Source organism: Anabrus simplex, chromosome 9, assembly GCF_040414725.1.
Source record: "Anabrus simplex isolate iqAnaSimp1 chromosome 9, ASM4041472v1, whole genome shotgun sequence".
In the NCBI taxonomy this organism is placed as follows: domain Eukaryota; kingdom Metazoa; phylum Arthropoda; class Insecta; order Orthoptera; family Tettigoniidae; genus Anabrus; species Anabrus simplex.
In genome coordinates this window covers 80315699-80338205 of record NC_090273.1, presented here as the reverse complement: position 1 = coordinate 80338205, position 22507 = coordinate 80315699, and the positions used below count along the sequence as shown (strand labels likewise).

The 22507-nt window shown below is 39.0% G+C and overlaps 1 protein-coding gene and 1 non-coding gene across 4 annotated transcripts; both read left to right on the top strand.

The window, feature by feature from the left end:
* Positions 1–1656: 1656 nt before the first annotated feature.
* On the top strand, positions 1657–12549 carry Rsf1 (Repressor splicing factor 1). 3 transcript variants are annotated; one of them, XM_067153680.1, is made up of 4 exons: positions 1657–1805; positions 10052–10616; positions 11361–11466; positions 11990–12549. In XM_067153680.1, the coding sequence occupies exons 2-3, from the start codon at positions 10060–10062 to the stop codon at positions 11428–11430; spliced, it is 627 nt and encodes a 208-aa protein (XP_067009781.1). In that variant the 5' UTR covers positions 1657–1805; positions 10052–10059; the 3' UTR covers positions 11431–11466; positions 11990–12549. The 3 variants fall into 3 exon arrangements, with proteins under 3 accessions (XP_067009781.1, XP_067009783.1, XP_067009780.1); XM_067153682.1 differs by lacking the exon at positions 11361–11466; XM_067153679.2 differs by having other exon boundaries at positions 11361–12549.
* LOC136881341 (small nucleolar RNA SNORA79) lies at positions 2337–2464 on the top strand. The gene has a single exon (XR_010861023.2). It is a non-coding gene; the product is annotated as a small nucleolar RNA SNORA79 (small nucleolar RNA).
* Positions 12550–22507: the final 9958 nt, after the last annotated feature.

Below are 22507 nucleotides of genomic sequence, written 5' to 3'. Positions count from 1 at the left end.
GGTGGTAATGTTTCAAGAGGAAGTACAACTACGCAACCATCCTATTTTAACATTAATCAGAGTAAAAAAATGGTAGTGTTCCAACACTTTGAAAAATGAAGTTATTGGCCAAAGAAAGACAAGGGCTATGAAGGGCATCAAAATTGAAGACTCCCCAGTCCTTGAATGCTCTAATACTGTTGTGGTCAGAAAAAAACAAGAGTTGACCAAGGGAGGTCGGATAGGATAGATGAAACTGAGGAGCATGGCAAAAGTAAGTGGAAGCAATGCCAGGGCCCCCTAGTTGCCAACCTACACTCCCAAGTTAAGAGTGGTGGTGATGATGGTGATTATTGTTTTAAGAGGACAACCATCCTCTATAGAACACTAATCAGGGAGAAAAAATGGAAGGGATCCGATACAAGTTAAGAGTCCTGGGGGCCCCTCTTAGTTGTCCATAATGGCAGGCAGGGTATGCTGTGGAGAAATACTCTCTTGGGGAAAAACTGATATCCGAATCTAACTTGATGATGGATAGAGCATCTATTTCATAAATAATTACAATGAACCTGTGGTCAAAAATAGGTACGTTATGTTTCGCATACCGTAATTGACGCAATTAGATTTTGTAGGGAATTTGATTTACTCTTGCATGGTCATTCTGATACTGAACACTTAAACAACCCAGGATATTTTAAATTTTTTTTTACCATTCGCTTTTCGTCGCAATGTCGCAGATAGTTCTTATGGTGACGATAGGATAGCAAAGGGCTAGGAGTATCAAGGAAGCAGCCATGGCCTTAATTAGGGTTCAGCCCCAGCATTTGCCTGGTGTGAAAATGGGAATCCATGGAAAACCATCTTCAGGGCTGCCGACAGAGTGGATCGAACCCACTATCTCCGGAATATAAGCTCACAGCTGTGCGATCTTAACTGCACAGCCAACTTGCTCGGTCAGCAATTTAGTAGTAGTACTATACTACTGCATCTCTTATACTAAATGATAAATTCGCTTAGTGTTTTCTTTCTTTACAATATTTTCATATTTTCGGTTATTACCGAGTAAGGTGTAAAAATTCAGGATCCTTGTGGTCATTCGTGGTTTGGGAACGGATGTCTTTTGAAAACAAACGTATATATATGTTTTTTAATGATTTTCTGAGAAATAATTTTACCTACTCGTTATCTGACAAAGTTTTCGGAATGACAACTAGTGTACGTGGTTTTTGGTATCTTGGACACCCCTGTCCTTCAGATATCCTTCACTAGACTACCAAGGTAACTAACTAGAACTACAACATTTCCACTTGTTTTAATCTTAAGACTAATTGAAATTCAAGTAGATTTAAAACAAGTATTATAACTGTATAGGGTTCTGCAAACTCTGTATCAAAGAAGTTCTTCGTTGTTCTATGTTTTAGATCTTATAACGTAGTTTACGGGATTTTCAAAAGACCCGCGCGCGGGTAAGCTTTTCTTTGTCTTCGTGATTTTAATTTGGAAATACGTAAGAAATATTGAGTTTAATCAGAAAATACGGACCAGAAAATTATTACAAGTTTTATGAAGAGTAACGTGTGAAAAGTTTGCCGTGAACTTTAAATAATGAAAAAGATTACATGGTAGGAGACTATTTGAGACCTTGCGTTTTGTCGTGTAAACCCTGGTCGCGGTTATTGATCTACCGGGTTGTGCGCATTAGCGCGTGATTGTGGCGCCATTCTTCTGAACTCGCTCTTGTTGTGAGTAGCTGCTTGGCGTCATTTGCCGGGAAGGAAAATTAGGAAATTCATTGATTGGTTTTGTGTTGGAAGCATTCAGTACAGGTATTTAGATCTATTGATATTTCGTTGTTTTCTTCGTATTCATTTATCGTATTATATATTGAGAGTTATGTTCTTAGTATAATATACAAAATATAGCCTTGTGAACGCCATTAGTGATTCCGGCACGTTTTCTAGTGGGAGCGTCAGTTTGGATTTTCTTGTGTGTGATTGTTACTGTCTTTCTTTGGGGTAACTAATTATAAGAGTTTGATGCATTTTGTATTGAGTCAACCTTTTAAAACCAACTTTTATGTCCGTGCTTATTTTCAGAGAGCATAATTTTTTTTGAAATATTCCATTATCAGTGTGTATATGGCGTTTAATGTTAACGCCTGTTGACTTGTGTTATTTGTTTTACAGTTTTAAGATTAAGTAACATTTTATCTTTGTGGTATTGTTTCTGTGAAAATTGTGGGTCTATTTTACTACTGTCCTTCATTGTTAATTTTTCATATTCGGGGGAACCTGAAGTATTTTTTAGCTACTTATATTTATTGCTTCATTCAGAGATCTAATTTTTAAGTTGAGTACTGGCAATTGTTCCTCGTGCTAAGTTCATAACACTTCGCAGGATTTTGAATTGCCATATAGTAAGACTTAGGATTGCTTCACCCGAAATTGCTCTGTAGCACTGTTCGGTTTTGCGGATCCAGACAGAATTTCCAACGGTGTATTACCTGCCAGCTGTGGTTCTGATTTAAAATTTTCCTACTTCGCAATTGCGCTTTGAATTCCTAGTTAACATAGGCTGGCGTTTATATTTATGGCAATTTTCTGCTTCTTACTGCTGAGCTATTTCTGCCACCATTTTAAATTTGTGAGAACTCGTGGGTTGAACCGAATTGCATCATTGATTATTGCACTTTTGGGTTTAACTTGGATAGTTACGCGGAGCCATTTCGAAGCAGTGTGTAAACAATATTGTAAACAACTCTATTTGGGCTGCCGCAATTTATCACAGACTAACTCAGGGTAAGGGAAACCGGTACTATTCGACCAGCAGATTGTAGCACAAAATTCCAAGGTATATTTATTAATACGTGTAATTGTGGGTCAGTATATTTGGTATTTGAGATCCAGGGAGAGTGATCTTGTCTCTAGTAACTGTTAACGGCGAAGCAGTATTAAAGGATCTTTTTTATCTTAATAGTATTCATGAGGAAGTCTTAATATCTGGCTATTGGCTGCAATAAAGTTAGCAGTTACTCTTGAACTTTGTTATAGCATGTAAAGTTCTAGGTGGGGATACATTTTGTCACTGCTGCAGTATTTTCTTATAGCTTGAAACCAATTTGCTATAACAGTTTTCAAGTATTTACTGGAGATTCCTTGATTGCCTGGGACCTATTCTCTTGTTCCAGTTGACACTTCAAATAGTTCTGTAAAAATTTGAAATAGATATCCTAGGATAGCAATGCGGAGTCAAAGTTGAGTAGTAACTCGTATTCGGAAACTACTTCTTAATCTGCTTACCCTCCAGGGTTGGCTTTTCCTTGGGGCTCAGCGAGGGATCCCACCTCTACCGCCTCAAGTGTCCTGGAGCATGAGACTTTGGGTTGGGGATACAACTGGTAGGATGACAAGTACCTCGCCCAGGCGGCTGCACCTGCTATGCTGAATAGGGGCCTTTTTGGGGAATGGGATGATTGGAAGGGAGACACAAGGTAGAGGGAAGGAAGCAGCTGTGGTCGTAAGTTAGGTACCATCCCGGCATTTACCTGGAGAAGTGGGAAACCACGGAAAACACCTCTACTCAGTTGACCTGAGGCTGAGTGGACCCGTTCAACCCCTCGTACCACTTCAAATTTCGAGGCAGAGCCGGGAATCGAACCCGGGCCTCCGGGGGTGGCAGCTAATCACACCACTACACCACAGAGGCGGACATTCGGAAACTACAAACTTGAATAAGTTGACCGGGCAGATTAGGGCTGAGGATGAGCATCGCAATCTCTTGTGAAAGAGGCAATTGAGGAAACTCGAATGCTTTTGTATTAATAATTGACTGGAATCTGGAATGTTATAAATGTACAGGTGGTTTATTTTAGGCATGCAAAGGAAGTAATATTCGTAGATATTTATATAGTAATCACATCTGTTTAAAACTGGTAGGGGCCGATGACCTTAGATTGAGGCCCCCTTTAAACAAATACATTTTGGCAGACTGTTGAAGAGAGAAAAAAACCCACGTAGTCTAATAAGGAAACTAGAGGGATTAGTCCATGAACAGTGCTCTCAGGACTATTCAGACTACTTTGTGTTTCTGACTCATGCTCAAGTGTTTCAGCTAAAGGTCACTAGAGTTCACTTGAATAGTTTTTTATTTATTTATTTATTTATTTATTCACAAAGCACAAGATATAGCTACACGGAGCAAATTTCACTTGCACTGTCAACAAACGATTTAACAAACGTTGATTAGAGTTAAATGAATTGAAGTATTAAGATTTCTCTCGACTATTACAGGCGATGCTAGATGCCTGTGGCTTACTGCCCCAGGCCCTGTTTGCTTGTCCCCAGAATGGTATTCTGATGGGCATTAGTTCACTGTAGGATCAAAAAGATCAATAACTCTAGACACCACCTTCAGCGCACAACTCTCTGGCCCATTACCATATTTCATTTCTTAGCTGTTCCACTTGCAGTGCTCACATCGGCAGTGACTTTCAATGAACACAGTGCAGAACTCCACGACCATGACTGCGGCTAGGTATGTGTGTAGTCACTTTTTTAACAGCTTTTTCTTATTGGTCTGCACACATCCTGCTAGTTACAAAGCTTTGGTCTGACATGTCGGGTGTTTTAGCAGAGCCCTTCGAAAAGTGTCGGCGCATAGAGGGGGTTCTGTGTTGTCGGCCATTGACTTGTTTAGGAATTTTAATTGTGCAGTACCTGGTATCATAACCTGTGGTCATTGCTGGGAATAACTTCATTCTGCATGATATTTCAAGTAAACAGTTCGTAGACCCTTCGCATTGAAATCCTGCATTGCATAGCTCACGTGTCAGTGGGCAACACAAGGCACACAGTGAAAGCGGGACCGCTGTAAGGTCAGGCCGTTCGAAAGGGCAACTATTCAATAAATTTGAACTTCATTAGTGGTTTCCACAATGAGTCACATTATACCGGGCATTTTTTTTAGGTCTAGGTTTTAATTCCATCATGTCTCATTTATTTTCACTCTCTTCATTATGTTTTAATATTCTTTTAGCATCAGTTATGTAAAAATAAATCGTTTTCACTGAAGATGGCTAAGAGTTCAAACGTGTAAGATAACTGTGTATTGAATAGGACAAATTCAATTTCCTTTGGAAAGCTGGCACAAGGCTGCCAACTTGGGAACCAAGTCATCTTTACAAGACCATTGGGCTGGGGTTACATGGGTGTGTTCTATACTCAACAGTGGTGAAAAATGGAAATGCTCTACACAGCTACCATCATTGTAACTGAGAATAGTTGCTCACTGTATCAAGACTATGTGGGTGAAATTTTAATCAGCCGGGTGGCAGGAATGAGTAGTCTGGTGGGGAATTTTACTTAAAAAATGAATATGATAAAAACTCAATTGTACTATTTTAGTGTTATCACAAAAAAGTATTTTGAACTAATGTAATACTGCTCGTTAAGTTTTGTAACTTTGGGGCTTAATACTTGCTAGGCGACTGCGTAGGCTATTTGGAGCCACCGGTCCATACATGCCTCCCCTTACTCAATTGTTTGTGTGAACGGTGATTTCCTGCGAGACCTTTGGTTTAACTTTTTCACGTGTGCACTTTTAGTGGTGTCAACGTATTGAAGTGCATGATTCACCTTCAAATTGCAAAAAATCCTGCCTGGAGGCAGTGGTGATGTATTCATTTATCATTTCAGTAAAGTTACTGTCGCAAGACTTAGGCGCAATAATGAACTTATTACAGAATCAAAAGGCATTAATATATACGTCCATCTATTTATTATTTACATATTTTACGCCCACATTGGAGCACTTAAATCAATACATTTGAATTAATTTCTTCTTTTTCTTCTCCCAGAACTTTCTCATCCTCTCCGTCCATCTATTTAGTACAATTATATTAATTAGTTTTTAAATTGCAAATAGTTTCATAATTAGGACGTTTTTTGGCCTCTTATGGGCAATCTTCAGCTATGCTTAGGAATTAAATGTACAGGTTATCTAAACAATCAGAACATTACATAATTCTTATGTTCTTAAGTGATAAAACATTCATGTGTTTAAAGTGCTATTAAAACAATGTGCGTGTTCTGACAGCTCTCAGCGTGGTAGTAGGAGGTGGCAGTTACTATGGCAACCGGTACACGCCTCCCGTTTCAGCCAATCCCAGCTCGGCATGCACTCTCCCTTTTCCTACCCCCGCTGTCTGAAAGCTTCGTGAGGCGGTCGGTCCGAGTTCCACGTTGCCAATATAGTGTACCGTAACACATGTGGCTGGGCTAACAATGTCTACTTTGAGAGATATCATTGTCTGTATAGTGTGTTCTTTAAATCAACTTAATATTATAGTGCTATTGTGTTCGTGTTAATAAGTGTATCGTTATCGAGGCTGGCATTCTAGTGTAGTGTAAATTATAGTATTGTGTAGTATAGTGTAATTTTAACACCATCTCATTTACTGAATTCAAAATGTTGCAACCCGTTCAGAGCGCCGCTAAACACCGAGGGCGACCTAGAATTCATTCACGTAGAAAAAAGGCAAGCGTAATGGAGAGGCATGGCTTCGCTATACGTGGTCAAGTTCGCGATATGGTATTTGCCTTACGGGAATATTTTGAGGCTGAAGGGAAAAATGGAGGCCCACTGATAGACGTTAACAAAGTTGTAGAAAGAACAGCAGCAGCTTTAAAATTTCTCAAGCTACAGTAATTAGAATAGGGAAAGAAAAGAAAGAAAAGGAGCCTTGGGAAGAAGGTGAAGGGGAAAGAGAGGGAGTGGTTGTAATTGGACCATCACATGACAGGTTATCAACACCGGGCAAAACCCGACTCATTAAAGCCTATGAGGAAGGCGAATGAGGAGTTTGTCTTACGATATTTGAGCTGATAAAATTACTGCTGAGCCATCTTGGAATAATAGCAACGATATTTAACATTTTTCTAACTCTTTCACGATCGCCGTTAATGGATATTATTTTCCGCAGAGCCTAGCGCAGAACGAGAGCTGTTGACTGTGATGTAGTAACTCATGCCGGATCATGTGGCAACACAGCGCTCCCACTCCTTTGTTCGGCGCCACGTGCTGCGAACTGTCAGAACACGCACATTGTTTTAATAGCACTATAAATGTTCTTTGACCATACATGGAAAATGAGCTGAAAAATAAGATTCATAGTCTTAATATATTGAAAAGTCTGTACAACTTTGCAAAAATGTAGTAAAAAGTTCTCTATTTGGAGTTGCATATTATTCACTTAATATTGTCATATTCTTTACTTAATATTGTAAAATCTCTTGCTAAAAACCAGCTTGTGCAAGTTCTTATTGCCTTTTTCTATGCTGCCAACATTCCATTTTCCTTCTACTCTCAACTTTCCTACATTAATGAGCAGTCACTGTTTCAGAACTGAACTTTAGATAATGTTTAGGGTAATGGTGCCTATTTCCCACAATGCTAAAAATTCCCTACTTTTAGGGCAAAATATGTGGCTCCAAAAGGTACACTTTAGCCAATTCATGGAAGTTGCAGGCACATTTGCAGCACAAATTTAACTGTGCTCCCGACCCTTCGTTCTCCACACTACACAAGGAGAACCATGATAAATAACCCAGTGAGCGATGACAGAATGCATCAAATGCTCTTTCGGGTGCACCTTTTCATTAATAATAAAATAGCAAAATGATGGTAGTGCTGTGCATTAATATTATCACAATTTTCTGGCAGGTTATTTAACCTAATTCTGAAGTGTGCCACTGTTCATGTTGTATGGCAATGGTAAAACTTCAATGCCCAGAGGGTGGGACAGGTTAGAGATCAAATGTGGAGTGGCTTGGCCAACATCACAATGCACTACACAAATCTTCCCAAAGATGCATTATAGCTAGCGCTCGCTCGCCCCAGGAGTCGTGACACTTGCGCATAGGCTTATTTTCAGTCTGGAGAATCGACTCTTCTAATACTTTCCCCAAGAGGCGTTTGTTTCATCTACAAGAAGCTGTCCAGCTGGTGACTGCATTGTACAGTGCAGAGTTTGCAGTTTCAATCTTAACACCGGAATAGCCACCACTCCTGTTGCCAGCTAGCCTAGCTCGTATTATGCACTTTTGTGCCATAATAGTCTGTCCAAGCCCTATAGAATGACTTTTTCCTTGCGGACAGTATGAGCTCTGCCGTGACCACAGAAAATATCCTCTTGAAGAGAGTATAGGACACTGTGTCTGAGTTTGGCCTGCGCAGTTACAAACTGGTTTTTCTATTGTCAGGGAATGTGGTAGTCCTCTGGCTGGAAATGAGAGCGCTCAAATCAGGGACAGCCTGCAATAGCAACAGCTGGGCTGAGTGGCTCAGACATGGTATTTCTCCAATATACACTTTCAAATTTTCATTTTTTCTTTCACTTCTGAATGCGGGCAGGCTGGCAGACATGAAGGGTGGAGTTCTTGTCTGCTACTTCCTGTAGCTCATGAATTTTCTTTCTCATGTGGACAGAAATCCATTCACTGCACTGGCAAGTAATGGAGTAGTCTCCCAGTCTTTTTCTGGTATATTGGTTCATACTGAGCCATATTATATGTAAGCCATACGCTGATGTTGGCGACCAGGTTTTGAGATCATGTGCTGGTGGCCGTTGCAATGTGTATTACTTGCGAAACTTTGTGATATTTCTTCGTACGTGGGTGAGGAGGGAGCTAGCCCGGTTCTGATAATACTGCCAACTGAATGGAAATGAAATCTGAACTGAATCAATAGCAGGATTGATCAGTATGACTTTCTAAACCTTCATTATCCTAAGCCAATAACTGACACACACACACACTTATACATTTCTCAATGCAAATCTTGATCCTAGCATGAATTCTTAGAAATATCGCTTCACAATCATGACAGTACGTAAAGTGTACGCCAGATGTCTCACGGCGATGCATACTAGATTCATAGTCTGTGTTCAAAGGTTGCCAGTACGAATCTTGAAGGTTGCCAAGGTCTACCAATTCAGCACTAGGGAGTCCAGGTATCACAAAGTCTTGAGAGTAATAGATCAGTCCTTTGTGGCTGCTACATGAGGAATGCAACTGTGTAATTTTACTGGAAAAGAAACGGCATTATCTAGGATAATTCTGTACTAATAATATTTATACATACATTATCATTATAGACTGTTATGCCTTTCACCATTCAGTCTGCAAGGCTCTGAATTTATGAATGGTGAAATTGCAACAAAAAAAGTTCACCTCTCTCAGCCTGTTTGTCAGCAACTGTCTAGAATATTCAAAACTTTGTCATTCACCCCCTAAAAATCAAAAACCACTTGCTCCCTATTGGAATGGCAGGTGGGTGTTTAAGTAGTTAACAAGATTGCAAGGGTGAAGACAAGACTGGTACAAATCGGTACTTTTGATCTCTGTAATATGCATATTGAGTGCAGAGTGATCCAAACGATCATGTTAGGTTTTAGTGGATTAATATTCATTCTTAGAAGGGTGTTTGTGCAATGGGGGGGGGGGGTATTTTTATTCAAAATACTGCAAGTTCACTTTGGTAGCTGTGAGCTATGCATGGAGTGAACTTAATGGCGGTCCTTTACTGAACTCGTGAAGGCTGTTCTAAGTGTGGCAGTCCTTCCGATGTTTGACATGGTTTGCCAGGATTTGGTCATAAGGAGTGTGATAGTTAAGCAAATCTTCTCGTAATTCTTGCAAAGTTTGAATTTTCATAATTCTACATTATGTGGAACTTGTGAATGAAATCTTATGGCTGTGGTGCAGGTTCTGCGTATACTGCATAGTCTACACTTGCTTAAACCAGGGTTGTATTTGGTATTTGCTTAATGTACCAGCAATAGGTGTTTTTTTTTTTTAGGACACCGATACAATATGGTTAATTTTAAATCACCACTGGCAGGTGTTAAGAGGTCATTAATGTAGCCTTGGTTGAGTTGTTATAGTTTTATATTTTTTCTATGTGATATTGTTGCTGAGGTAAAAAATGGCTTTGAGGTTAAACCATTGTGGAATATTATTCCTTTGTATTTTGTTTTTATGTAGGTGTAAGCAAATAAGTTTTGTCTTTCTTGCAGATTTTACTATGTCTTCGTATCGATCCGGGGGAACCCGTGTATATGTGGGAGGTCTCTCTGATAGTGTCAAGAAAGAGGACCTAGAATCTCAGTTTGAGAAATATGGGAAACTAAATAGTGTTTGGGTTGCATTCAATCCCCCAGGCTTTGCCTTTATTGAATTTGCTAATGAAGATGATGCTGAAACAGCCTGTGATGACATGAATGGATCAGAGGTTCTGGGCTCAAAGTTGAGAGTTGAACTCTCACGAGGCAGATCTCGTGGCAGGGGTGGTAGCAGAGGTGGAGGAGGATTCCGTGGGAGAGGCCGTGGAAGGGGATTCTTCCCAAGGGGTAGTCGTGGAGGCTATGGAAGTGACAGGGGTGGCTTCCGTGGCAGCAGTCGAGGCAGTAGAGGTGGCAGAGGGCGCTACAGTGATGACTACGGCTCCGGCGGGCGTGGTGGCTACGGTGGTGGCCGTGATTACGACCGTGGTCGTGATGGCTACGGGGGCAATGGCTACTACAGTGGCCGAGACTCTGGCTCTTCGAGATATCGCAGTCGCTCGCCTGTTGGGCGTGGCAGGTATTTATCCAGTTGAAAGACCTGGAATTTGCTCTACGTAACTTTACAAATTGCAAGAAAAAACATAAGTTTTGTCATGAGACAATTTGCAGGTCCTTCGACAATTTCTTGTAATGTACTATCGACTAAGTGTGAAGTCTAAATTTAATTTTGCACTGTAAACCTTGTCTACGCATTAACGGTGCTTACTACGATAAAATTGAATGCCACACACTAACTTAAACTGGACAACGCAACGTCTCATGACATTTTTTCTTGTGGATACAAATTTACCTAGATGGATTGTTTCAAACTTTTGAAATACTTTAAGCTTGTCAAATATTTTTATACCAATAAGTATTTAAGAATTTCTGTAATTCCCTTTGATGTGGAATTGATCTCTTATGAAACTGGAACTGCGCCTTTCACTGGTTTATGAATGTGGTTTGAATGGACTTTTTAATGATAAATCGCCACTAATAGTGGAATTGGACAGGAAGGAGTTTCCTGGACAACCTAAACCTACGTATAATACCCTTGAGTGCTTCATCAGGCCTGCACTCTTCACCGGACCTAACAATCCTCGCATCATATTAAATGTGACTACTGCTTGGTAACTTAATTATTGGCCTGTTCCATTTCCATGAAGTGATAATTTTCATCGTAACCAATTACTGTATGTGCTACGCTATTGTTGAAGTTGATGTGCTTCGATGTTTTAACTATTGTATATAGAAATTCCACGACTTACTGCAACTATTTCAGCTCCAGGGGCTATGGGAGTTCGGAGGGTTCGTTTGGCTACGGTGGTAGTCGGTCAGGCAACGTTTACTAATGGAGACTGAAGCTACGAAAACAAGGAAGAACTCAGGTACCACGAAACTTTTAAGTATGTACATGGCAGCGCAGTGCGTTGTTTTCTTCGTACTTCGAAAATTACATTTTCCTCCCTAGATGGAAAATTCATTCCATTCGTTCATAATCCAGACTTTCTCTATAAAAACTGCAGGATGTAAATTTTGGCAGTATGTGGTCTATACGTTAGAAGACACAGGTTGTTAAACCATAACTCTTCCATAGTACATTCTATCTTATCAACTGATTTACAGATTTTTAATGGAGAATACTGTTCAATCCTACTAATGTTCATTTTATCACAGTTTTCCATTATGAAACTTGTGCCAAAAAGTTTAGACCATAAAGCTGCTACGTATTTTGTACTATTATAAGTCATCGCAAACCTAGTACAGATCATAAATATGCATGTGTTGTAAATGGCATGGAGTCCCTTTTCTGTTGTCAGATCTTCGTGAAGTAATGAAAGTATACCATGTACCTTAATCTCTACGATGTTTTAACTATGATGATGGACATTTGTGTTGCAATGATTACAGTCCCTCTCCATGACGCCAATTTCGAACTACGAGTGAAGGGATATGTTACGTCGATACCTTGTTGACAAAGATTGTTGGCCACGCCACGTTAGAATCTTCGACGAAAGTGTTCTTCGAGCTCATCTACGTGTATACCACAGATCTTCGGATGACTACGATTTCAAAAGTTGCAGTGGCATTCAGTGTAAAAGTGTACAACGTTTTGTAATCTCCATCTCATTCATGTATTTAAAGACAATTTCTTAGTTCACTTCACCCATTCATAACAATCTTACGGATGCATCAATTTGATTGCTCATAGTGGCATTTTCTTTACAAAGAGACATTTTTATTTTGCCCTTTCACATTTTTTCACTACTTCATTAATTACTATCTTGGAGATCATTATTTTGTTTTCACATTAAATACAGTCTAGATCATAACTGTTTAATTTTTCTCATTTGTGTAATGTTATCTGATTCTCAATTGTTTGATTTTTATTTTACTTCGACATCAGTTGTAGTTCTAATTGTCTTGCACTATGAGAATAAAACATATTGTGCTTTGTATAAATTAATAAACCTGTATATTGTCCTGACTCCACATTTTACGTTGAAGGTAGAATTAGTTATTCATTGCAGGGCTCTTACTTAAATGGACATACGTTTTCTGCAGTTGGAAAATTTTGTTGTGGCAATCCCAATAAGGCATTTGAATGTATTTGGCTTCCTAAGAGAGCAAGAGGAAGCATATTTCTGTACTGTTGAGGGTTATTGAAATGCTACACAGAGAACACAGGTTTATTGAAATTAATATGCAATACATTGAACACAGGTTTTGGTGTTAATTTTCATTATGGACAATTTAGAAGTTAAAAGCTATTTAGAATACATATTTATAACTTTCCTCTCTCTGAACATAGAGAAACAATGAGTCGAATAAAAAGTACAGAAAAGTGGAATTCTTTGGTTCCTTCCATTCAATACAAAATATCTAGGATCTAGTCCTTACTTGCATCACTTGGAACCAGTTACTCAATTTTCATGACTTTTATGGAATCTCTTTAAATCGGAATACTATATATTCTCGTAGATTTTTTAAATATTCCTCGCAATCCTAATTTACCATGTGCACTTCATTAGGTGATTGAAACCTTCATCTAGCAGTTTTAAACACTAAACCTGAACATTTTGCTTAAAGATTAATTTGTAGTGGTTGGGGTCACTTTCTGCAAATCAATGAATTTGCATTGCATAACACAATAAAACAGGATATGATGTGACATGGCATTAGTAGATTGGATCATATACTTCAGTCTACTTAATCTAGCAATAAATATTAACGTTATTTGTAAATTAGTTAATTATGGTTTGAATGAACACATTGCACCAGTCATGTTTCATAATGTCCACATTTTGTCTTCACATTGGTTTGAAGTTATCCTGGCCATATACTGCAGCATGAGTGGTATTTGATGGCTAAACTGCAGTTGCTATCAAGGAGCACCTTAAACTTTCAACAGTAACTACCTTCTTTTTGCAGGCATTCCTCTAGCATGGAGTAAAATGTGGTTTGGGGGGTTTGAGATCATGGCTACCTGATGTCCAATCAGCAGTGGAGTTTAAATTGGGTACATTGAATTTTAGGTACTGTTGGGCCACCTTTGCCTTATGAACTGGGGTAGAACCAGGCTTGGAGCTCTGGGGTTAATTCTAAGCATGGTTTCATTAATCATTACAATAGGTTCCAGGTCACATTGGCATAGGTTATACAAAAAGGATCTGGTGTAATCTCAGCTTTCTGCTTACCAGACTGAAGGCTTGGCTTGTCTGGACTTGACTCTTGCAAGGTTTCTTATGAGCTTGAAGTATTTACTCCAGTCATTCTGGTAGTTAAAACTCCTACGATGTCCATTGTCCTGCAGCAGAAGCTGCCTCGATTCCTCTGCTGCTTCAGCTGTGGTGTCACAAAATGTCTGGTAGTATGTGGGTAAGCTCTGGAGTCAAAGGTCTTCAATAACAACCCTTTACATTGATGTGAATATTCATTGTGCTGTAAAAATAAATTTCCCTGTTGGGTTTTGGCGAATGCAAACTTCCTGTTTATATGCGAGGTCTACCAACACTTGTGTGGCCTTTTTTGGTGAGAGTCTTGCTGAATCTCTTGTTTGGTGCACATCTCTTGGTGAACTTACTTGTAGGTTCTGGAAAACCTCGGAGGGCAACTTGCGAAATCTATGTAATCTATTACAGCTACTGTTTTTGTTCACTCCACTCCGTATTAACTAAACTACATGCTCGTATAGTCAACTGGTTATGTAGCAAAGTCTGCAACTGTGATTGGACTTCATACTACTTGAATATTGAATTTTCACGACCGCGTTGTAATTGAAACAGACTTTCAACCTATTAGGTCGTGTTACATACATTTAGTACGTGCTGCAGTTATGTTAAGTACAGAACAAAAATGGCCAACCGGATCTGAATCCACTGGTGTCGGTTGGCCATATTTGTTCTGTACTTAAACAAAATACTGTACAGCCATCTTTCGGTTCCGCGTGGAACTTTGTAGAATACAGATACTATTTGACTGTCAGTCAAAAATCTTATTTAGATGTCAGTGTAGCCGTCAGCTGTCCACTTACGCACATGAAAGCTCGAGCCATAGTGAACAAACATGGTCGCTATGTGCTTTTCTGGTCATGTGTATGTTGTATATGTCAAGGCAACACACAAAACCACAGTATTTTCGCACCTCTGTTTGGATTGAATATATCTAGTAGCATTTCACGGTGTCTAAAAGTGAACTGACAGTCTCTTTGTGTACCGTAACCCAACATACCTGATGCTGACGACTGGGTAGTTATAAATCAACAGAGGCAGATTTCAAGAAATCGCCATTTACAGTGGCTTTAGCGTACAAACTACCGTGATGTATGAAATCAGACTGAATAGTGCTTTTTAGCAATAATTTGTACAATAAAATTAACGAACCAATCGGTATGAGAACGATAATAATAAAAGTGCAAAATAATTTAAATTCCACATATTGCTTTTATTTGCTCCAGTATAGCTTGCTGTAAACATGTATGGCCTAACTAAATCATTTAAAAGCAAAGGCTATCTCAAATCGTGAAAGATGAATGCAGGTCATATAAGATAAAAATTTACATTTAAAATAAGAGAGAACACAGAATTTTAATTCAAGGGGTAAGGGTTAATTCCTGCTGTTAATGTAAAATGTCTGAAGTGGGCATATTGAGTTCTTGGTAGTTTACAGATGGGAAGCGGATTGTACTTGAGTTGTCTGACCAGTGTTGCCTAATAATGGAGCTCTCAGTTGGCTTGCAATGTTTGCCATTCTTGCTGCAATAGTCGGATGTGTAAAATCTTGTGATGTAGATATTTCTGGTGTTTAGTATTAACAAGTACTGTTGGCCAGCAAAATCCGAATGGAAATAACTCTATCAAGATCATTGGCCCCTATGCCAGCCTTTTTAAATTTCAGTTGTAATTACTATTTTAAAACATTTTTCACTGTATTTAGCACAGGTTTTTTCATTATGTGGTTCATCTCCCAAAGGAATTAAACAGGAAATAACTTACGGTAGGCATCCTCACGGGTTGAGATTGCCAATTTAGTAGCAGAGAATTAGCTGTGCCTGTTACAGAGAACTGTTGATATTGTATTGGTTAACTGATCTGTAGATAAATGCTGCTGGATATCTAGACAATTCTTGCTACTATTACTCGGATTTTAATATGCCTACACGGTTTGAAGGCAATTACGGTTCATTATTTGTGCATTTTACATACAAGTCCAGTGCAGCTATATGCTCGTTGCATTGATCCACTGTAAGCAGTTTAATGTACTGTTGAAGGATGTCACTTGAAGAATGCAGGGTATCACCTGCCTCTTTCTGGCATGTTGAGTGACAGACCAAAATTCTTGGGGCTGCTGTCCAGATATGTGATCTGATATTGCCATTACTTTACTCACTGGTGCCAAAATGTTAACAGGCTTAACTAATAAAGTGATTGTTGAAACAAAGGTATTTTAGGTTAACTTGTCTATATTTGGTCAGAGTGCGACCCTTCAGACGGTCGTATTTGCCATTACGAATTGTACACATCCATGTGCTCCCATACGGGGTCGCTCTTATACAGTAGTTAAATTCCCAATGCTTGTATAGAAAAGTCTAATCACTCCAGTAACATGCAACGGATGGCAGTTGGACAAGCATCTGATGTTGCGGGACTTTCTGCTTAGTCATTAAAACTGATCAGTACGATTGATTTCCTCTTCTATTATATTTTACTTCATTCGTAACAAACGGTAAGTCAATCTATGAAAAAACAATTGGGTTCACCAATCGCACGACCCCATATAGGGTCGTAAAGTTCACAAAATGGAGTGCTCTTGCATACCCAAGTGGATTCGCTTGGCACTCAACGCGTTAAACTTATAATTATAGAAAATAAGGTAATGTGGCTTGGGAAGTTAAAACTTCGTTATTTCAGGAGAGGTACTGCCAGATATTTCCTTCAAAATATGGTTTACTGGAGAAGGAATCCCTAACATTTTTGGAAGTTTATAAGAACATTTTGTAGTGTATTTAATGAAATAACAAATTGATCTTTGCAGTGCAAGAACAGTAAAATGCAGATAAACCAAGGTGGTAACACAACAGTAAATGCTGATTAACCAATGCAGTAACTATACTGCTTTATGCAGGTGAATTCAGTGCAGCTAATCATAAAATCTTTGCCATGCTATAACAAATATACAGGTAGACTTGATTGTAAAATGTAGGTTGCTGAAAAATATTTGATTTGAGAGAAAAGTTTTTACACTAATTAAAATGGTTGAACAAATTAACTTGAATAAGGGCCTGTTTTACAGCATGATGGCCAAATTCTGTTGGGAGATGCAACCAACCAATAGTGGTTTTTTATTTCAAATGCTGTGAGTCTGAAATTCGGGAAGTGGCTAAAGTGCTTGGCTGAGGCTGAACTAGTGGCCATTGGGGACTTACTTGGCCGAAAAGCCAAATTTAATATGCACACTATCATTTAAATCGAGTAAACTATCTGAAGTAATACTTGTCCTTCAACTCAAGTCTCCTGTCACATCAACTTCATTGCCTGCTGACTGTTTTCAGGTTTTATTCTTCTGCAAGGATGCACCTGCTTACAACAGTACATTTCTTTCTTGTTTATCCAAAAAAGTTTTTAGATGCTGTAATTTATGAAAATGTCATTTTAAATTGACATTGCATTACACTGAGCAAACTTAATGAACATACTACGGAAAGTTTTCTTCACGACACACACTTATCTCGCCTTAGTATTAGGCGTTGCGCCACTTCTGGCGATCATTTCTGTGTCCATCCTTCACAGCATGCTAGTTAGAAGGGCCTGGATCATATCTTGGTGGATTAGTGCCCACTCTTCCAGTAGTACTGTCCGCATTTAGTTAGGGTGTCAAAAGTTGCGACGCTAGACATTTCAGCCTAGCATATCCTACAGGTGTGTTCTGTGGGAATAAGGTCTGGACTGCGAGCTGGCCAGTATAGATATTCGTTTGGGCAGTGAGCTGCATGGGGGGCGTGAACTAATCCATTAGTGCATGAAGTTTCCTGGTCACATTTTAATTTTTTGTGTTTTTGTAACCATTTGTAAGTACATTCAAAATCTATTATGCATAGAACACAGGATACTGCGTACTTTGGTAGGGAGGTACGATCTGAAAAATTGGATCACATGCAAGGATAAAATACACTGAGGAAGAAGACTCGATAATAGACCAGTACAACAAAACGATAGTTTCTTCGTTAATTTTGTCGGAATGTCAGTTTGAAATACTCGCATACAAAAAACGTGCTCAAATGTTGATTAAACAATTTTTTGCACAAAATTCTGTACTTCTATCACACTTCGCATAATACTCCACATCACTAAGAGTTCTCCAAGGAAACTGCCTAACGCAGTATGGATGGTAGGCCTTGAAACATTTCGGGTGCAGGCCTACATCACACTTGTCACATGAATTTTTCTTTACATGAACACTGGCGACTTCTTTTCCGTGCTCATGGAAATAATCCTGTGGTTCCTTCCATCAAAATGACTGTTGGGATCACACGGTTCTTTTCCGCTTCTGAAACAGTTCTGTGAGTCATCAGCAAATTAATGCATACATCCCTTCGATACTTCAGGAGACTTTAAATGTAATATATAATTTACCGTTATTATTTCAACTTCGGGAGACTGCGATTTTTCATCATCCGGCAAGACATTGTGCATTATCAGCCATACATTGACTATATAAATGCCCAGTAAGTAAACAAAGATGGGCCAGTACCATTTTTTTAGTATTCTGGTTCTGTATGTTGCCACTAACTGATCTATTAGATCTACACCCTGCATTCTTTTATTGTAGGAGCCAAAAAGTGTAGGTTGCTTGTCACCTTTTATTTTCCTTGGACCATCTGGAGCAGGTTCCCTCTATTTTCATAGTGGTTTGTTGCTAGGGTAACATTATCCTTCCACCTGACAGCAAGCATTTCACCCAAAGAGCAGAAATTGCTGGTTCCATGTGGCAGTTTCATTTCTGCTGTGCTTATGAGAGGGCATTTCTCAGTACGGCCTTCTCGAATAGTTCCCGTTGCACAGTAACCTTCATCAGACAGGTAATTGAGCAATACAGATTTTAATAGTGAGATAATTGTATCACCATCTAAGCCAAACTGCTTATAATCATTTTCCTTCCCTGGATTTTGAAGGACACCATATAACTAGATGAAGAACAAAGTTATCAGTTCTTGAATCCAAATCTGAGTGGTTTACCTGTTACATATTGCTTAGCATAATGTTTGCCATAGAATGGAATCCTACTTTCGTTTATACAAAAGTATTTTTCCAAGTCCACCACGGCTCCTGAAATTTTCATTCAGTATATCGATAGGTCTCTGCTTGTAGAGATGATCGTTCGGGTCAATATTGTCACTGAAATGCAGGTAGTGCAAAGTACTTTCAAATTGAGTACAGCAGATGCTGTTGGCTAAAAGCTTGGGACATCTTCATCTGCTGACCAGTACATCCTTCTGTTGGGATATTAACATACCCTGATAAAAGCAGGCCTCCAAACAGCACCGAAAATTTTGACTTACTCTGAGATTAATTTTCTGAGCTGCATATTTATAGCTTTCTTCTATAATTTTCTGTACAAAGTTCTTTGAATAAAACAGAAAAAACTGCAATGGTGTTTGGAATGTTTCTGCAGGCACAGGTATTGGTTTGCCCTGAGTTTTCAACACAGGATGAGGATCTGATTTCCTCCACATAAAATTTTGTTTTTCACTCACAGGAACAAGTTTCTTCTTTCGCGGGAGTCTGCCATCTCCACCCGTTTCAGGTACCTGAACAACTTTTGGACCAGACACGATAGGTTCTGGTGTAAGTTCGAGATAATTTTTGGCTTCTTCAAGGTCTGCGTCATTAGTCTGTATTTCACACGAGCTGATCATCCTCCATCAAAGGTGGTTAAGGTTACCCTCATGTTAGTCATTGGTTTTATCACTGTGTGTCCCTACCCTCTACCGGAACTACAGCGTATATTACATTCTCAGTGCCATCACTGTCTTCCTCGTACTCTTCCTCAAGCATTCAATTATCTTGGCCACAGGGAGACTGAAATAAAATGAAAAACGTATCTTTTACTCATTATGTTGAGATCAGTAACATCCTACAGCGATTAGAACAGTTGGTATTGTATTAAGAGAACAATGTAAGACTGCTTTGCATGTGATCCGAATTTTTGGACCCATGAATTTAATCACGTTATTTCCAAAATGCATGAACGGACTTGTCCAAAATGCATATTAAACAAAAGTACGTATCCTCAACAATATTTCAACAAATAAGAGATCAGATACCTTATAAATGATATTTTTGCAAAATATTTACCACATGCTGTGAACAGTGCTGTTCTGAGATGCCATATTGTCTTCTAATGAATACTGTACCAGTCTGGCAAACTACACACACTAAGGTACTGCCTTGTTCAGAAGGAATTAGTGAACAGATATGAAAGTGGAAAGAAAAAATTGCGCAATTATCGAATTTAAAGCCAGAAATACAAAGATCCGATTTTCTGGATCATGTGCACTAATGGGTTAACATGAATCAGGATGTTTTCACCGACTAAGGTAGCATGGGAGATTACATGCTCTTTAACACCTCGACGATGTAACGGTGTGCATTCAGAGTACCTCCATCATTGAATGGAATTTTTGCCCAGGCCTCAAAGCTGATACTGGACCATACCATAATGGAACCACCCCTAAATGGTGTCCTTGGACATGTTGCAAGCTGAATATATCGCTTGCCACACACTACCATTGATTGGAAGCATAATCATGACATCTGTGAACAGTACCATTGACTACGGTTCCACAGTCAAATTCTGATGACGTGCAAACTAATTATGCTGCGGGGGTAGGCTGTAGACCAGTTGCAGGTCTTCTTGAGGTCAAATTGGATTCTTGGAGTATTCGTCAGACAGTCCTCACAGTCACAGGGACTTACTGCCTGTGTTCTTTCTGGCTTGGATGACCAGAAATCTGGCAGATGTAGACATCGGACATCCTGATCCAGGCCGTGGGTGGTAGATAGAGTTCACGAAATTGTGCTTTGTTTCATGTGGATGCTTCCGTATGATGCACAGATGGCATTAGTGTAAGGAATGCCGCTTCCAATCATTCAACTCCACTGCTCTTGCTGAGCTAAGAGGCATTTTAACTTGTCAAATGTGAAAGAGAAACTGAAGGAAAAATGTACATTTGTGACGGATATTGCCACACACTGATCCGTCAATAGCTTCTGCCTCGGTAGCTTAAAACCTCAGATGTTATTGCTAGTCTGCAATAAAATGGAATGTGTAGCACTCGGGTTAAAAATGATTCATTAAGTTTGTCACCTGTACAATTCATATATTCCTCTCCAAAACTGCAGAATACATAACATACCTAAACTGTGTTAATATAAAAAATTACCAGGAAAGACAAGATTGGGAATGAGAAAATTAGAGAAGTAGGAATAGACAATTCTTTCCTAAATAAGATTCAGATATCAAGACTGAAGTGGTTTGGTCACATGAAGAGGATGCCAGTAAACAACTGCAAGGAAGGAATTTGACAGAAAGGTAGAAGGAAGACGACCCGTGGGAAGGCCACGAAGGAAATGGATAGATTTAGTTAAGAGCGATGTAATGCTGAGAGGTTATGACTGGGACAAGTTGGTGGAGGAAGAATGGTACAAGGACAGGATGAGATGGAGGAGGCTCATATACCACACCCGGGAAACTGGAGATGTTTTAGGATGATGATGAGTGGAACAATTCCCTTTAATATTTGGTGTTTAACAATTATGATTGTTTTTACAAAGTGATCCACTGTTTAGGTCTGCCAGTTTTCAGAATTGTGTGATCTTTCATTGTAAGTATGTAGACAATGTAAACAAAGCTGAAACTGTTTAGGTACTTTTTCATACATAGCTATTGCAATTTGACTCCTCTGCAGAATTACGCAGGAACACTTTTTTTCATACATTGCAACTTTGCAGAATTATGCAGGCACATTTTTTCATACATTGCAATTACAAGTGGAAATAATTTCAAATGCATAAGAAGAAAGTACTCCAGAGAACAGTTATGACTTCGAAGCAGTTTTGTGACAGGTGAGTGACTTTCATTATGTAGTGACTGCAAATTGTGGGTTGGAGGTGATTGGGTCGGTTTTCAATTAGAAATTTTCAGCCTTTTCTGAAAGGTGTAGCGGGGATAGGTATCCTCACATAACTGGAATATGGATATTCATTTACGAATTTCAGTTTTATTCAGATTTACTTAGCTTTTATACGTCTTGGATTTTACTCTTAGATATATTACTTTGGTTACCTGCATCCATTTTGGAAGTTTCTCTTATAATCCTTAGTAAATTTGTTGGTATTGCTACTCTTGTGCAGACCACCTGCAACTGGTATGCATACATAACTGCTTGTTGGTGTGGTGGAGGATAGTGGTCTGCAGATTTAAGAATGTTGGGACTGGGATTTTTAAAGTCCTTTATTACCAATGCTAACATGGTAAAATAAATGCCCTGTTTTCTTAGGATCTGTTGATTATTTGAACAAAACCACTTTCTGAAAATAATTACCAAAGGAGAGTAGTTTCAGCATGGTAAAATTTTGTTGGTGATATAAACTGTAGTTTATTGGATAACAGGGTAATAAGGTACAAAATATCTTTTAGGGTATGTTGGGGGTAAAGTAAAGAATTTCCACCCAGATAAAGATTCTAGAGCCCTCCTGGTTTGTAGTACTCGTCTCTATCGACTCAATACTGCACTTCTCTTGAGCTTCTTGTTCAGTCTGATGCTGTGATCTCTGCCTTCAAAATATGTGCTTCCAATTCCTTCACAGAATTGAATCCGTATGGTACAGGTGTAGCCATAGTTAAAATTTCAGTACAGCATCATTTATA